This window comes from Convolutriloba macropyga, chromosome 8, assembly GCF_964194025.1.
Source record: "Convolutriloba macropyga chromosome 8, txConMacr16.3, whole genome shotgun sequence".
Taxonomy (NCBI): Eukaryota; Metazoa; Xenacoelomorpha; order Acoela; family Convolutidae; genus Convolutriloba; species Convolutriloba macropyga.
Genome location: NC_134475.1, coordinates 54,383,184 through 54,401,809, shown reverse-complemented (window position 1 = coordinate 54,401,809; position 18,626 = coordinate 54,383,184). Strand labels below are relative to the sequence as shown.

The 18,626-nt window shown below is 33.4% G+C and overlaps 1 protein-coding gene across 2 annotated transcripts in view; it reads right to left on the bottom strand.

Moving 5' to 3' along the window:
- LOC142344833 (uncharacterized) overlaps positions 1-11,725 on the bottom strand; it is a 117,675-nt gene extending 105,950 nt beyond the window's left edge. The window contains exon 1 of one of the 2 annotated variants that reach the window (XM_075396819.1): positions 10,957-11,725. In XM_075396819.1, coding sequence (XP_075252934.1) covers positions 10,957-10,984 — 28 coding nt within the window. In that variant the 5' untranslated portion in view covers positions 10,985-11,725. Of the gene's footprint in view, positions 1-9,737; positions 9,849-10,956 lie in introns of those variants that run through there. The other variant, XM_075396820.1, reaches the window with a different exon arrangement.
- Between the last annotated feature and the right edge of the window lie 6,901 nt (positions 11,726-18,626).

The window sequence follows — 18,626 nt, the reverse complement described above, 5'->3', positions numbered from 1 at the left end:
TAAATTTTTTTGGTAAAAAAATATTCTGAGAAAGGCTCGATTTTACAGAAAACATTCTAAAAACTAATTACCTTCTGTTAACTTAACTTCAAGTGTTTCTTTTATTAGCGAGCGAAGTGTTTTGACTGAAAGATCTCTCAAACTTTTCCTATTTGATTAAAAGTGGAGCCATTTTGCAATGTCTTGGCGGCTTTTGTTATTCAATCTGTTTATGGTTTTCGTTTTTTGATTTTTATGAAAATCGGATAGCTTAATTGCAGACTTATAAAAGATCGAAAAACTTGACACAAACAACCTTGGTCTCTCTGATCTTCTAAATTTATGTTTTCAAGAAAATTTTTAAAAACAAATTAAAAACGGTATTTTCAAAATAATAATTAGACTTTTTGCACTAGATTCACTTAATGCGAAGAAGAAAAACAAACCATCGTTAACCAATTGTTCAGTCAAAATCGACTTGTTCATCTTTTCCGAACATATATATGTCTTTGGGAAAAGCAATTATTTTCGATCTCGGGGAAAAAAACGACTATATAGATTACTTTATATGCACAAATACTTAGTACGGGATTTTCTGCAAAAAATGTTATTAATTATATTTACTAATTAGTGAATTGAATTTATGAGTTCTTTTAGTGAGATCAGAACAACAAAAAGACAAAAAGTTTGACATAAGTCAAAAAGCTCTGTACATGAATCGATAAGTTGGTGCGTGCTCACAGTTAATTGGAGCCCAAAAATCGAAAAGATTAGTTTCACAAAATTGAATAACTAAATGTTTGCAATTTTGTTCGAAAATTAATTTAAGTTTAATCTTTACATGCAATTAATTCCAGCACATCTGGGATCCAAAACTATCATTTAAATATCTTACTTTTCTTTTTGATGACTTTTTAAAACATGAAGTCTTGACAGTGTGAGTTCACACATAATGTTCCGACCCCGGTCATTCAAATTGTTGCCTTAATTATCTCCCAAATGAGGAAGAGAAATAAACCTTTAAAAAAACTTACTGATTGAAAAATAAACGTACTATTCGTAAATGAGTTACAAAAATAGTGTCAAACGCAAACGACAAGATGACTAATATAATGCAGCTTTAAAGAGCACTTGTACCTGCTATTAACAAGAAAACAAAACAAAACAACACAACAAAACACCACAATCATTAATTACGGTCAAACTCGAAATCTTTTATATATAATAAAACGCTAACAAAGTCAAAATAGAATCAGATAGTATGGAAACTAAAAAATTGGCTGGTACATCACTTCAAAGCACATCGGATCTGTCGTTAATGAGACTCAGTAACTTGTCAACATAAACAAATATGAAAAGAGTCAAAGTCATATAACCATCAGTTTTCAACCAGAAATTCAAGATGGATTCTTATGTAATTTTTTCGGAGCCATTGTGACCAGTCATTAGTGAGACAAGGAACTTAATATTGCCACAATATGCTATTTGCCATCGCTAGTAGACGAAAAACACGACCACAAACCAACACCTCTTTCCTACAAACTCTTAATAACAAAGTCAAAATGGCATCAACTACAACGAAACAAGAGTCTAAACAGCATCAGATAAAGCATCAGCAGAAACGTTAAACAATATGAAAAAATGGAATGTATCTAGAAAATGCCCTTAAATTTAGGTCCTTAATAAGACTAAATAACCAGTCAAAAAAAGAACAAAAGTGCAAAGTTTAAAAATAGCTATGAGTTTTTGAGAACAATTAAAATCAGAGTCAATAAAACCATTGGATAAAAATACAATTTAAGCAATTGTTTCTTTTATTTTTGCGTGGGAGGCCATTGAGACCTGTCATTATCCAGAATAAGTCATACGACCACATAAATTGACAAAAACATCCAAAAAATAAACATAAATTTTGGGAGAAAACTGTGTCAAAGCAGATGACAACAACTAATTTTGATTAAAGCCATGATTTATGTTGAATTTTTCTATTCCTCAAAGCAAACAAGAACCATAATTAGGGATGAAATTTGACAGAAAACAAATGATCTCAAAATTGGGCAAATAATAGGAAACCGCAAAAATTTGGTGAAAACTCGAAATATAATAGCATAAACTTCATAAAAATTGAGTTTCCGCTCTTAAAAAAAGACGCAATCTGCGTGTATTGAGACTAAGCGACAGTTTGACAGAAATAAATTTTAGAAAAAGGTCAATTTTTAAAAAATTAATGATTTTCCAAAACAAAAGATTTCAAAAGTCTTAACAATCGAAAAAGTTCATCCAATTGACTTCATAGAATTTTAGTGGACATATAGTGAACCTTTAGCACACCTTTAATGGAGACTAATTCTTTTAGCTTAGACTTTTCGAAAAAAACAACAAATAAACAACCACAAGCGATTTTCTGAAACAACATAGTGTCAAAGCAATGAAAAAAACATTTGCAAAAAACATTTAAAATGGGTTGGATAATTTATCAATATGAAATGATGGGTTTTGTCATTAATGAGACTAAGTTACGAGTGATAAAACAGAGGAAGAAAAAGAGGCAGAAAAAGTTAATCAAATTTTGTTTCAATACATATTGTTTCAAGGTTAATAATATCATTAGATAATAACTGAAATCATTGATTGCGTTAGTTTAAATTTTCAGAGGACACATTGAGATCTGTCTTTATCCAAAAATTGTGATAAAAATATAGAAATCCACCTACCACCTACAATTACAAGCAAAATTTAAAAACTCAATTATCTTTTGCCAGAAAAGTGTTTCGAAGCATCTAACTCCATACGCTACTCACCACCATGAATCTATAATTTCAATCAGGTTTTCTGAAAAACCGACGGAACTTCTTTCTAAGGTGATAAATCAATAAAACAACCTTTTAATTCTAATAATCGACAGATTTCCAAAAGTCAAAATAGTTTCTATGAAAACTCGTAACATCAAAGCCTCGAATATTAAAAATTAGTAACATTGAATAAAAAAACTAGTACCACTAGAAAGATAAAAGTTTCAAGTTCTAGAATATTGACGTTTTTTTGAGACTAAGTAAAAGAGTGACAGAATACAGAGTCAGATTGTACGCTTCAAAAGCTATCTGAATTTTTCAAAAAGCAGGCATACTCAAAGACGTAAGAAGTATTAGGTATCAGCAAAGGGAATTTTATAGGTTAATTTTACACCAAAGTTTTGTCCGAATTCAGACACCATGAAATTTTCTCTGAAATCATTACATATGAAACGGAAATGGCATGGAAATTGGTTTATGAAAACACTTTTCCCTTACAGATTTATAACAATTTGTGATAGAAAAAAAATTTGCTGAGACGGAAACTAGCCTTCATATTGTTGCGTGTCGAATAATTAAAAAAAAAGTTCAAATCAAATACCCAAACTTAAGTCAACTCAAAATCAAAGCTCTGTGGGTATTTTTTGCATTTATATTGCGCAGGTGATGTTTGGTTATGAATACCCTTTGATGTTGAATATCAACGATAATGATTTGCTACGCTTTGCTAATCATATGCTCTAACATTTTTTTAATTAACTTTTTTTTCGCTCAATTCTTTCTTCAAAGACAACAGAACAAGACAATTGTTAATTAAAAGATTGCGATTCCATATCAAAAATTATCAAATTATATAAATTTTTAATAAAAGCGTGGATATATCAAAAATAAATTGTGCATTTTGGATAAAAAATGATTTCAATTTATCAAAAAAAAACAAGAAAAATTACTATTCCAGATTAAGCTTGGAGGAAGCAGAGTTAAAGCTATCCTCTTTTGTGTTTATTTTGAGTTGTGACATCATTTTTTGGGTCTATATTTCTGGAAACATTGATAAAAATGGGTTACAAGAACGTATTTGTTGCACTTCAGCAATGAAACAGTTTTTAAGCAAATTTTGAACTGAAGTTGTCGTATCAAACAATTGAGCAACCCTTCTCCTTATTGATAGGCAGAAACAAAAAAACTTATCAAATGGTAGTAAATTTTATGAAAAATTAAGGGAAATATCCTGATTACATGAGCAGAAACAGCGGATGTCATTTGAATTGTCACAAAAATTTAAACCCCGATAACAGCCTGGAAAAAATGAAAATCAACAAAATTTTTCTACATTCCAGGCTGCACGGGCTTTCAAAAAATAGCACTCACAATTGTCTACAATGAAAATCATGATCGAATTAAAAAGTCTTCTTTATGTAATTTCTTCGAAATTAGCGGACAAAATTTTTGTTAGAAGTTACTTTGTATTATTTAAGATATAACAGAATAAATTTTAATTTGTGAAGCACTATTTTCAAGGCTCCTATGGATGGAATGCTTAATGACTTTAAATGTAAATCTTTTCGCAAAGCACTTAGAAAAATGATAACATATATGGGCATAACTTGTTTCACACTTCTTACCACAATTGAACAAACGAGTCTAACAAAAAAACGCTGAAAAAAATTGCAAGAAGATAGAAACTTATTTCATTTGCAAGCTAATTGATTTTTCAAAAAATTACTAGAGTGCCGAGACAAAGCCATAAAACACTCATTTGAAATTTTTTCGGGTAATTCAGTCTTGTCAGGACAGTCAGTTTGAAAACAGCGTAGGTTCTTGAACTTAGATTGTCTGACATTTTAAATTTTAAAGCAAACAGAGTTTTAAAAGAATTGGTAGTAAAGTTTAGGACTAATTTTTACAAATGTTTAGAATTTCAGTATTTTACTTTCGAAACAAATTCGCAGAAGAGAATTTGATATTTGTTTTATAAAACTTTTTTATGAAAACTTTCCTGATTTTCTTATCTGAGTTATGAGACTAAAGAACAAAAACTACAGTCAAAAACAAAAACAAAAAAGAGGTCAAGCTACAGTCGTGAATCAACACAATCCATAGTGGTGCTAAATAATAGTAGTAGTAATAAGAAAGAAACTTTAGCAAAATGAATTTAAGGAAAGTGAAGAATAAAATTTCTTTAAACTGGACACAGAAAAGGGTACATATTTAAATTTAAGGTTCTTCTCACTGGCTTCATAATTTTTCAGCATATATATGATCTTTTTGTATGATTACTAAAAATTATATATGACCATTCCACGGTTTTATGGTTGTAAAAATTCAAACACTTTTACGTTTAAATTATCTTGTTTGTAGCTGGACCCAGAAGTAACAAACGGAACGCTAATAAGCGCCCTCATGTAATCCTACTCAATGAAAAGAGTTAACGAACATTGCTACCTTAAAGAACATAACGAATTTTTGCGCGTAAGTTTTCCATACATGACTACCACGAAGTGAGAATTTTATATTGATTATTTCAATCCCGTAAAAGTGTATTGTTAATCCCGTATTGTTAATTTCGTCCGCTAACTTTTTGTAAATCTTTAATATTTACCAAATACTCTTTATGATCTATCTTTGCTAAGATTCCATGAAACCACATAGGACATAGCATGATTAATGAGAGACCTATTTTGTTTAAAATGAATACTATAGTATTTTATAAACTTTATTTTATCAAGCCTTTGATGGTTTGATTGTGTCTTTCATTAAATAATCGTCATCTGGAAAGCAAGGAAAATTTACTTAATTGAAAGAATGAATTCGTTTAAGTTTCGTAAATTTTGAAGCCTGCTTTTCCAAGATGATAATCTTCATGTTCGTTTTAGATGAGAGGCCATCCTTAAGGTCTTACTAAAGATGGGGTTAAAAATGCAAAAAAAAAGTCTGTCCTGAAAAATACCTAAGTTGATTCAATTAACTTTTATATACAGTCAGCAGATAAATTTGATCAGCTAGATGTAATTTATGTCAATTTGGATGTTTTTTTTTTTCATTTAAAATTTGCATTGCAACAAAAATTCAGAAGAGGGCCTCCAAAATACAGAGAAAAGTCTCAGAAACTAAACAAAAAACGTGGGTTTTTAAAATGAAAAATGATAAAAACATTTTGAGTCGTGTAAAGTACATGAATTGATAATTCACTTTAGAGGCAACTCTTTTTCATCTCCAATATCGGTACGGTCCCCGTTTGACCCCATAATTCAAAAAGTTACAAAATTACAACTTCATATACAACTTCATATTATGGTGTCTATGAAAAGTTGTAATCATAAAGTTTTCATTAAATGAAAGTTTTAATTTAACAAATCTTAAGACAAATCAGGAAAAGGGCTATAACAAAGAGCAAATAAATTGTTTCAAAAAATTGGCCAGCAAAAATATCGGAAACTATTGTTTTTCAGAGATACGGATTTATGAAAAAGTTGTAGTCATAAAACTTCATACAAAAAAAATTGCCAATCTAAAATTTAGACATCACATTTGTGCGATGTTTCAGACATTGCCTATTTATGAAGTCACTGATCCTAAAGATGAGAGTTCTTTGATTAAAACTTTTGTCAACCCGGGAATGCTAATACTCTAAGGGGATTCAAGGTCTTTTGTTGTGTTGTGAAACCTTTTTTCGTTATCCTGCTTAACTCAGCTGTTTGTGGATAGAAATTACTTGAATGTAAACGTTTTTTAGCGGTCATCAGAGAAATCAAACAACTTTTTCACGACCAGATGAATTTCCACCCGAACTTTTTTCGGCACTGCATCCATCGGCACTTTCGTTAAGAAAGTGAGAACACTTGTCTACGACTTTTAATTCAGAAATCAGTCAATCCTTTTTGACGTTGCAGATTGAAGTTTTTAATGAAACTTTAAAATGAATTAAAAGAATTTTGCAAGAACGTTAAAGCAGACTCTTTAATTTCTGTTTTTGTCACCAAAACAAATTCAATAGCTTCCAATAATTGTCTCAGAGAAATTATTTTGCTCTTCACTTGAAAGAAACATAGCTGGTTCTGATATCTCAAGCTCAGCAAACAAGAATAACTTAAATATATAAAGAACCAATTTTTTTGACATGAAGCCCCTTTAAATCAGAAAACAGAAAAAAAAACGTGTCTAATTTTGAATCATGTACAATTCAATAAACTTTACAAACAAAACAAAAAAAATTGGTCTGCTTATTAACAATTGGACAATTAGAGCAATTTTAATGACGGAAGTAAATGTGAATATTTATATCATTTCCCTCTATAATCACGATATGAGGATATGATTAGCAGAACTGAGGAAAATTATTCGAAAAAAAAACAAAAAATTAAAGTTATAAATGCTTTCTGTATTGCATTACATTGCTTCTATAATTTTGAGAGAGACCAATCAACTTTACTAGGTATTTTTGCTCTCATGCAAAACCATGGCTAATGCCTTGAGTTCAAAAAAATGGCATCTGTCCCACGAATTTCTGTAACATATCTTCAAACAATTTCTTCGATATCTGTTGCGAGCCATTTTTGGGGGAAGGGATTGCGGGATTAGGAATTATAAGCGCAACTGGGTTTGTAACTGATTTCCAAATATAGTGCCTCATAATATATTGTACTTTCATATTATATTTGACCATAAATTGTTCCCACCCGCACAGAATACAATTTGATCAGTATTTAATATTAATTTATTAATATGAATGCCAATTAAAATGAATTTATAAACTAATTTACAAACATTAATAATAGATTGACACTAATTATTGTTTCAGTCAGCCGAGATTTCAGTTGAAGACCTACCTTCTGAAAAAAACGCAGTATGTCGAGATTTAAAAAGATTGATTTCAACAAAATTTCATAGCGTTGAGGGTGTGTTCAAAAACTTTTTCTTGAATATCAAGAATACAAACATATTCTAGAGTTAAAGCACGATAATTGACGGATAAAATTTTTGTATGGGGGTCAATACTGAGAGAGGCCCAAATAACGTGTGTGTGTGAGTGTGTGTGTGTGTGTGTGTGTTGTTTTTTCTAAGTACTGAGCCCCTGCTAAATAACACTTTAAGCCTATTCGTCACAGGTTTTTTCTCATCATTTTGTTTCAATTACCATTTATGAATAGACAGTTTTTCAAAAAAATTGTTTTAGCTTATGTCAGATTTTTTGTCAGAGTTGTCTCATCAGAATCAGGTACAATTATTTTTAATTTCATTAATAATCGCTTCAGAATTGTCAACATTCTTAGCCTTCAAATCAAAGCTGCTTTTCATTTTTTTTTCGTATTAAGATAGCTTATTTTGATTCCGGATCTCTACAATTGACCTTTGACCTGCTGTGAAGAGATGTACCGAAGGTTAGATGTCAACTGAAACTTTCAGAGAACTGAAAAAAATGTAATATTCATTCAAAAAAACGTGTCTAATTTTGAATCATGTACAATTCAATAAACTTTACAAACAAAACAAAAAAAATTGGTCTGCTTATTAACAATTGGACAATTAGAGCAATTTTAATGACGGAAGTAAATGTGAATATTTATATCATTTCCCTCTATAATCACGATATGAGGATATGATTAGCAGAACTGAGGAAAATTATTCGAAAAAAAACAAAAAATTAAAGTTATAAATGCTTTCTGTATTGCATTACATTGCTTCTATAATTTTGAGAGAGACCAATCAACTTTACTAGGTATTTTTGCTCTCATGCAAAACCATGGCTAATGCCTTGAGTTAAAAAAAATGGCATCTGTCCCACGAATTTCTGTAACATATCTTCAAACAATTTCTTCGATATCTGTTGCGAGCCATTTTTGGGGGAAGGGATTGCGGGATTAGGAATTATAAGCGCAACTGGGTTTGTAACTGATTTCCAAATATAGTGCCTCATAATATATTGTACTTTCATATTATATTTGACCATAAATTGTTCCCACCCGCACAGAATACAATTTGATCAGTATTTAATATTAATTTATTAATATGAATGCCAATTAAAATGAATTTATAAACTAATTTACAAACATTAATAATAGATTGACACTAATTATTGTTTCAGTCAGCCGAGATTTCAGTTGAAGACCTACCTTCTGAAAAAAACGCAGTATGTCGAGATTTAAAAAGATTGATTTCAACAAAATTTCATAGCGTTGAGGGTGTGTTCAAAAACTTTTTCTTGAATATCAAGAATACAAACATATTCTAGAGTTAAAGCACGATAATTGACGGATAAAATTTTTGTATGGGGGACTGAGCCCCTGCTAAATAACACTTTAAGCCTATTCGTCACAGGTTTTTTCTCATCATTTTGTTTCAATTACCATTTATGAATAGACAGTTTTTCAAAAAAATTGTTTTAGCTTATGTCAGATTTTTTGTCAGAGTTGTCTCATCAGAATCAGGTACAATTATTTTTAATTTCATTAATAATCGCTTCAGAATTGTCAACATTCTTAGCCTTCAAATCAAAGCTGCTTTTCATTTTTTTTTCGTATTAAGATAGCTTATTTTGATTCCGGATCTCTACAATTGACCTTTGACCTGCTGTGAAGAGATGTACCGAAGGTTAGATGTCAACTGAAACTTTCAGAGAACTGAAAAAAATGTAATATTAATTCAATTGCATATAAAAAGGTATTAAATAACTAAAGCTCATCAATTAATTTTTGTCGAAAGAGAACATGCATTTTAAGGATTAAAGTAATTTCCTGTTAACGCCTGTCGTAAGTTGATCAATTTAATGGAATTCATTCGGTTTAAATTGACTTATATCATTTTTTGCATTCTATATAATCGACTTAAATTTATTTCAATAGTCAATATGGTCCAACCAGATTTTGAAAACAATAGCTTTAAACACTATCCTATTAAAAAATTGGTCTAGATATTTCATGATATTTCCTAGGAAGTTACCATTCTCAAAAAAGCACATATTCTTACCATACGCATTGCTAGGCAGCTCTGCCATGTTTCTCCCTTGTGCATAGATGTTCACTAAAGAAACCACTTTAATAAACTCAAGTGAATTTGTCTAGAACAGGTAACTAATTTGTTTACATAAATAAGTTGTTTACGTAAACAAAACAATCAACTTGCAAGCAATTAATTTCTCCACCTCAAGCAGACGAGACTGATTTTATGGAAGTTTTGAGGTGTCGATTTGTCGCTGCTAATATTAAACTTATCCGTCTACGGGGAGGTCAATAATGGGAGGAGTCCGAATAATGTGTGTGTGTGTGTGTAATGTTTTTTCTAAGTACTCAGCCCCTGCTAAATAACACTTTAAGCCTATTCGTCACAGGTTTTTTCTCATCATTTTGTTTCAATTATCATATATAAATAGACAGTTTTTCAAAAAAAATTGTTTTAGCTTATGTCAGATTTGTTGTCAGAGTTGTCTCATCAGAATCAGGTACAATTATTTTTAATTTCTTTAATAATCGCTTCAAAATTTTTCAACATTCATTAGCCTTTAAATCAATGCTGATTTTCATTCATGTGTTTTTTTTTGTATTTAGATAGCTTATTTTGATTCCGGATCTCTACAATGGACATTTGACCTGCTGTGAAGAGATGCGCCAAAGGTTGAATGTCGACTAAAACTTTCGGAGAACTGAAAAATTTATAATAGTCTTTCATTTGCTTATAAAACTAAATTTATTAACTAATGCTCACTAACTAATTTTTGTCGAAAGAGAACATGCATTTTAGAGATTACAGTTATTTCCAGTAAACGCCTGTCATAAATTGATCAGTTTAACGGATTTCAATTGGTTTAAATTTATTTAAATATTTTTTTTTGCATTCTATATAATCGATTTAAATGTATTTTAATTGGTAAAATGGTCCAAATTGACTGCCTCAAGTAGATTTTTTTCTAACTTTTTCTCAACGAAAATCCATTTAAACGCATTTTTTGGCCTATAAGTGCGGGCAATGCTTTCAAATTGTTTTTAACAAGAGAATTTGCACAATAAACAATGGAATAATCAGTGAACAACCAATAGTAATTTTTGAAAACTCTCAATATCTTGGTTAATTTGGCAAAAACAGATTTTGAAAACAATCGCTTTAAACACTATCTTATTAAAAAATTAGTGTAGATATTTCATGATATTTCCTAGGAAGCTATCATTCTCAAAAAAGCACAAATTCTTACCATACGCATTGCTAGGTAGCTGTGCCATGTTTCTCCCTTGTGCATAGATGTTCACTATAGAAACCACTTTAATAAACTCAAGTGAAATTGTCTAGAACTGGTAACTAAGTTGTTTACATAAATAAGTTGTTTACGTAAATAAAACAATTAACTTGCAAGCAATTAATTTCTCCACCTCAAGCAGACGAGACTGATTTTATGGAAGTTTTGAGGCGTCGATTTGTCGCTGCTAATATCTATTTTATCAGTCTACGGCGACAAAGAGATTGATTAGGCAAAACATTTTCTAAAATGCTCTGAAGACCTGTTAATATAATAATAAATGCCGTTTTGCGCTTAATTTGCGCTCATTACTTAACTATAGAACACCGCTTTTCGCTTTTAGTATAGCGTATCTAATGAGAAATAATTATCTAACGAGCGGTTGTTTTTTTATTAAAAAATAAACAGAAAGTTAAATCAGGCATGCGACAATTATGGTTGTTGTGGTTGTTAGTTTGGGAATAAATTAAATGGCAATAAGGTTCTTTTATGAGCGACTGTGAGGCGCTCATTATTTTGTTACTTTAGAGCCGCTCAAGGCGAATTGAGATAATTGGAGGAAAAAGGAAAACAGGTAATTAGCAAAAGTTGCCATTAATGTCAAACCTTTCATCTATCAATTTATTAAACAAAGTGTGTTTAAGCGGAATAAAAGTGACGCGAAAAATAATAATAATATAGAAATAAAAAGAAGGAATAAAAATGCAGTATTAAGACGCTAGCTTTATCTTTTTCTTTTTCTCTCTATAGCTCTCTGCTGTTTTTGGTATCCAGTAGCAACTGAAAACTAGCGCGGCGATGTATAATTTATTAGGAGCATTATATACTTTTCTTTTTTATTTTATCCGACATTAGTTTTGCTCCGATTATGGGGGAAAATGTGCTTTTTAAGTGTTTTAAAATAAATTGTGTCACAACTATTATACTACTAATAGTACTGCTACGCTAGACTAACAAAAAACAAATGATGCATATTTGTATCCCATCGTTTTAACAACAGTGCTCTTAAGTCTGTCTTTTTCAGACTTCAGAAAATCTATAAAAATGAGCGCAAAGCAAATTTACAATGTCGGAAATCCTTTCCAATTGAAGCTGCCTTCACGAAAATATAGATGGCTATTTGCTATGTTTTCTGTCATTTTAATCACGTATTTATTAATGCCAATAAATGCAAAAATCCTTCTTTTTGATACTGTCTTTTTTGATGGATACGATACTCAAAGAGATATAACTAATCTGGCGCTGATCAAACACGTGAACGTTTCTCGGAAGTATCTTGATAATCCATTAAAATATAGGGATTGCTTTGTGAAATATTAATATCTGCAATACAGTTGCCGGGCTGCAGCTGGTTAATTATTTATGTTCATAATGAATAATAAAACAAACAGAGTCTGTGAAAAGAGCATCTGCAAAACAAAAAGCAAACACAAAAAGGGAAAAACGGTAACTGAAGGACAAAATTTTTTAAAAGGACTTTGAGGACTTTAGAATGTAGTTCTTTTTCAGAATTTGACTTTTAGCTTACCGAGTTAACGTTTGACGTTTTATATACCATTGCAAATCTCTACTTTACGATTGTCTGAAAGAAATAATAACTTTTCTGGAGTATGCAGCAGCTAAACCCCATAATTGTGCTATAAACAAGGCGAGTCGTGGTTTTTTCACTGTCTGACACTTTCTACTAAAGAAGAAATGTTTCTGAAAATTTCCTGAAAAAAATCAGTTTATTTTAATTCTCGAGAGTTAGCTTAGACATCTGCGCAGTGTTCCGCAGTCAGTTAATATTGAATGTGTGGTGTTTGTGGTGCTGCGGCCGGACATCAGAGAATCAAACTAATTCGCTTGCTTCACTGACTCCAGTGTTGGTGGTGTTTCAAAAAGGACCCTTGAGTTATATTTCTTTTGGAACGATATGCCTGGGCCTTGCTTCTCCTTGCCCGCTGCTGCTCCTTGGCAACAGTTGAAACTATCGTGAGATTTGCTTCACAGATCTTCTTTTGCTACCGTGAAGAAGTCAATCATTTCTGAGCATTAAATTACATCTCTATAATCAACATTATGACATGGTGTTTCAAAATTACAGTTTTTAGCACGTGCCTCCTGGTACACTCCGCCCCCCTTTTTGATTACCAAAATCAGAAATGTTTTTGTCGATCTGTTGTTATTGAAGTCCGTTTGAAGTTGCTGTTTGTCGTCTTGTCGTGTTCTCTTCTCTCGGTTGTTGCTTTTGATTTAGCCGAATTGTATATTCATGCTTCAACTGCTGTTGATTCCGTTGAAAATGTATTGAGTTGCGTCCTCAATAAAATACTGGTCTTGAAGCTATGGAGTTCTCCATATCTACAAGTATCTTGTCCGTAGATTGTTGCTGTAAACTAGTTGTCAACGTGCTGCTTGTTGCGTTATATGAAAATTGTATGCTAGAAAAATGAATTGCCTTTTGTGCTGATTGCTTTTGATTGTGTACAGTTGTAGTTGTTCTGAATCGTCATTGTATTTGCTGTTTGGCGAATTTCAAAAAATGAGTGAATTCTAGAAAATTGTTCTTGCTGGGCTGTTCATTGAAACTTGCTGGTCGACAAACTGACGCTCCCTGTGTTCCCTACCTTGCCTAAATTTACCAATACTTTGTACCTATTGACGACCTTTTACCTGTTTTTCCCAAATTATAGTTCGTCGATATACCAAGTATTTTGTAATACTTCTGTACCTCTGGTGTTTGGCTTTACCTAAGCTGTTTAATGTCATCTACCTATACAAAATCAAGTTATCTTGATGCTTCAACTCTACGTTGTTGTGAAATAAGCTGATCAATTGTGCATTTGAATTCAATAACCTATATAATGTCTATCCACAATTTGTCTTCCTTTTAGACCTACCCGCCTAAATTTCCATTTGAAAGATTTTCTCTAAAGTACGATAAGTTTTGGTAAGTTGAGTAGCCTTTTGAGTTGCTTATTGAAAACCCTAATTGTACCTGATTGATACCAAACGTTCCTTTGAATTGCTAGCTCACTGATTTAAAGTTTGAAATATTCATCTTTCGACTTACTCTAAAGTCTAAAGTGATATCAAATTTGTGTTGCAGATTTTTTTAAAATTACTGTTCCCCATTTACTTTTGGTAACCCCTATGTTGATTTGTCTTTGATCAACTTAATTTATTAGCTGGTTTAACACGTTCCCCGGTTGATGTTTGAACCAGGAAAGACCTTATCACATTATTCGTACATTTTTTACTTTTTGTACCTTACCTACCGGCAAATACACCTTGCTGTGATGTCTTCTATTATCCATTCCATGCCATCTAGTTCTATCCCGTTTACTGTTGAATGCCATTTTCCACGTTCTGTGAGTGTTGGCAGATATTCTTTCAAAATACGTGTCCAGAACTCGTTCATGATACTGTTGATGTTGTTCCCTAGTTTTTCTCTGTGATTGCTACTAATTTTATTATCTGGTGGCAGTCCTGCTGTCATTCCTGTCAAGAAATGTCTTGGTGTTAAGCTTCCGACATCGCGTATGTCACATTTGACTGATGTTAGAGGCCTGCTATTGAGTAAAGCAAAAAAGTGTTGAGAGACTGTCTTTCTGGAGTTTCCGAGATCCAGCGATATTGAAGAAGAGTCGTTTGCTCATCCCAATGAGAGGTTCCCAAGATCCACCCTAAATAGGTGCTCCTGGTGGAGTCAATTTCCATGCAATCTTTTTCGACTTTGCGTGTTTCTGTATCTCTGTAGTTGTGAAGCTGCTTTCCTCGAAAATTTTTGCTGTTCTGAAGAATTATATAGCGTTGTCACTGAGGTCTTTGTCTTATTCATGTCCATATTTCAACAGTTCTTACAGTAGAGTCTTGGCTCTGATGAGGAAAGGATACATGATTCCCAGAAGATTGTAGGAACCTGACAAAAAAGACAGAAACTTGCCTTGTGTCCATGTTTTCCCGTTCAGGTTCTTTTTGTCTTTGACTCTGAACGTTATTCTGTCTTCGTCCAAGCTCAAGTGAATTTCAAGTACTCTTTGAAAAAAAATTTTTACTAAACAGTCTCCTCCAAAACACCATCTCCTCAAGAAATTCACGGCTTTTTTGTGAGATTGAATTTACCTTTTTTCAGTGTACCCCTGACATCCTTGGCTGTAGCGAAAAGTGTGATGGCGTCGCTGAAAGTTGCAAACAAAATATTCACAAGCCGGTCAGTCCCTGACTGCAAAAAAATGTTGTTGTTATTCGTACACTTCTAATTCTGGGCTGTTGGGTTGTCTCCAGATGAAGCGCAGATAACGCTGGTCCTGTTGGCGTACTCCAATTTAAATGAACGTCGCCTTCGATGTCTCCCTGGATGTCAATGGCTCCCTGTCAAAAGTGTAGCAAATTTCCATACTTTTGCACGAGGAAGTCAAGTCCAGCCAAGAGTTTGTGATTGGGGCTTGTTCCGATTTGTGGGTCATTGCAAATTTGCTGTATCTTGTCGGGTTTGTTCGAGTTTATAAACTCATAGCGTGGTTTGTATCATCCTGCTTCTTTCTGTCGATGGAATTGTACTTTTGCAAAGTAGCCTTTTTCTATGTCTGCTTGAATGCCCTCATTGCATTTTCTGTACTGCTCAGTTTTGTTCTGTAGTCTATTGACAAGATAATTCAGATGACTCAAGGCTTGTGACCAGTTGTCTGGTAAAGTGCTTTTGTCTTTCCAGAGAAGTCCCGTTTCATAAAGTCTATCTGTTTGTCTCACGCATGTTCTATTAAGTATCCTGTTGGCTACAAAACCTCTGGATCATTCTATTTGCTTTTTGATTCCAACGGTATTGTCTGTGTTTTCCACCAATAAAAGACTTTTTCGGTGAGGTCATTGTCTTGTTCGAGGCGTTTGTTGCAAATCAAAGCAGTATGATTCATTGAATTTTGTGTTTTGCTGTCATGCAAAACTGTATGAGTTCCAGAAATTTTCCAACCAAGTTTGAAAAATTTGCGCATGTTTTTGACGATGGACGATGGTCCTTCTTCAAATCTGATTGGCGAGATAAGGTTCAACTTGTCTTGTTCAAGCAAAATTGTCACTTGGAAATTACCCAGAGTTGGCATATTGACACAACATTGACTTTTTTCCACAACGTAAAATTGTTTGAGGTTGTAGCGTTTGTCGTCTTCCAAATTTGAAATTTCTTTTGACGATTTGTATAAAATTTTTGTGTCTGTTCCGTTGACTTTTTCAGAGAAAAGTTTTTGACATGTTTGTTTTCTGAAGGCGTAGTTCGTCAGCTGACTTTGAGAGAAGTATTTTTAAGTTGTTTCCTGGGTCGTTGAATACGCATGTCCGCTCTTTATTCTCCTTGTTATGTAAAATAACTGCCATGACATTGAGAAGATTTGTTGTTTTTGTTGCTGCTGTCATGTCTTTTGTTGTGGTTATTTCTTTGCTGTTAATGACAGCAAATGAGTTGCCATTTCTTCCCAAGTTGAGAGTTTGTTTGAACAAATGAGGTCAGTGTTGGGCCGCAACTACTGTTCGCACCGTGTAGCATAGTGCTGTTGTGTAGCATATTACTGTTGTTGCTGCAGAGTTGTTGTCACTATCCTTCCTCGCTGCAATAAGGGTTTGAGGGACAATTGTTGGCTCGATGGTCTGCTTCCAAACAGTTTCTGCAGAAGTTCTACTGATAAACCGTTTGAAATCTTTCCTCTGCTATCTTTGCTTTAAACGTTGGGCAATGGAATAACTGATTGAGACCGCCGTTGAAGACACAAGGCAGAGGCTTGTTGTTGATATTGCTTGTTCTTGTTGCTTGAAACATTTGTGTTGTGCTGCGCTGTTTATATTGGTTCTTGTTGGTGTTGTTGCTAAAACTGTTTGTGTTCTGTGTTGGTTGCTGCTATTGTTTCATGTTCGGATTGGTTGTTTGTTGCTGAAATTGTCGGGTTACATTTGAGTTGATGTTTTGTTGATGTGTTGTGTCATTGGCTGTGTTAAGGCTAGAACCTCTTCGTCCTTGATGCGTTGAGCGTTCGTGTGTTTCGGCTTTTTCTTTAATCCATTGGTTGAAGTCTGCAAGTGTCGGCTGTTGAATTCGTCATCGTAAAACAAACTGAGTCAATTTGAATTCTTCGCAGTACGGTTGCATGCTTTAAGATTTTCGTTCTGTTGAGATCGGCTTCAAAATTAAGTTCTTGCACCCCTTGTCATGGTATTTATCAGCGTGAAGAAAGTTACAATTGTCCAGGGAAGAGTTGTTTTTGGTGACATGTAGTTAATTAGTTTTTCCAACAAGTTGCTGATGATGACGATTGAGTTCCCAAAACGCTGTTTCAATTCGTTTTGTGCATCTTGGTACAGGTAACCGTCGCAGGCAAATCCTTCAATTGCCGTTTTGGCATATGCAATCACAGGTCCTTGTAGATGGGAAATCTTCTGTCCATCAGTGAGATGAGTATCTTCCATCATGATTCTGAAACGCCTGTACCAATCTGCTCCTTTGCTCTGGTCACCGTTGAACTGCTGGAGATGCAACTTTGGAACAGCTTCAACATAAAGCGTATAGATTGGAGAACTGGTTGTGAAAATGTTGTTGACAATTGCTTTGTTGTGTAGTTAGCTGATTGAGTGTTTTTGTGTGTCCAGCATTCCAGTTACTCTGTTCTGCTGGTCGTTTAGGCTGCTTGAGTAAGCTAGTCTATTTTTTCAAAAACTGTTGAGGATTTGTCGTTGAGCAGAACTGCTGGTTTCGTTGCGCAAGTTCCTCTTAATGGATGTTTACTGTTGTCTAATTGCTCTAGAGTTGATGTTCGTTAGTTGTTGAGTTATCCGCTGTCGAATTGGCTGCTATTGATGTCTCGTTGTTGTCCTGCGTGTTGAAGTTTGTTGTGGTGTTTTCTTGAGAAGGGTGATTCTGAATATTAATTTTATGTCGTTGATATTGTTCAGTTTGTCAGTAATTTTACCAATCTACTCCTCGTGTTGATCCTCGTCAAGCTGTGAAATCAACTCTTAACTTGTTTCCTCGAACTCAGAAATTTGAGCAGCCTTTTCATGATTTTTATTTGCTGCATTTATATTTCCACTGTCAATAAATTTTCTAATGGTGTTGGAATTTTCTCTCCCATCACCCTGATTTTTGCTTTCAAAACGGGTGGTTGCATGGTTCTGTTCGATATTGCTGTCAGGCCGTTTGTATTCTATTTTGTGTTTGGTGTTGTTGACTGTGCTTGGGTGGGGGTCTTGGTCTTTGTGGTTGATTCGTGGTCTTTGCTTTTGCCTTTGCCCTTGCCTTTACCTTGAGGTTGCGAGTTCGAGCTCCTATAGGGGAGGGGTCAAAAAACTGTGCCGTGTTCCGCCGTCAGTTAAAATTCAATGTGGTGTTGGTGGTGCTGTGGCTGGAAGTCAGAGAATCAAACTAATCAGCTTGCTCCACTTACGCCAGTGTTGGTTTTGTTTAAAAAAAACACGTCAGTTGTATTTTTTTGGCACGATATGCCTGGGCAACCCTTTGGCCGCTGCTGCTCCTTGGAAACTGTTGAAACTTTCGAGAGATTTGTTTCAAAAATCTTCTTTTGCTACAGTGAAAACTCAACCAATTTCTAACAATTGAATTACTTCCCTATGATCAACATTATGACTTGATGTTTCATAGT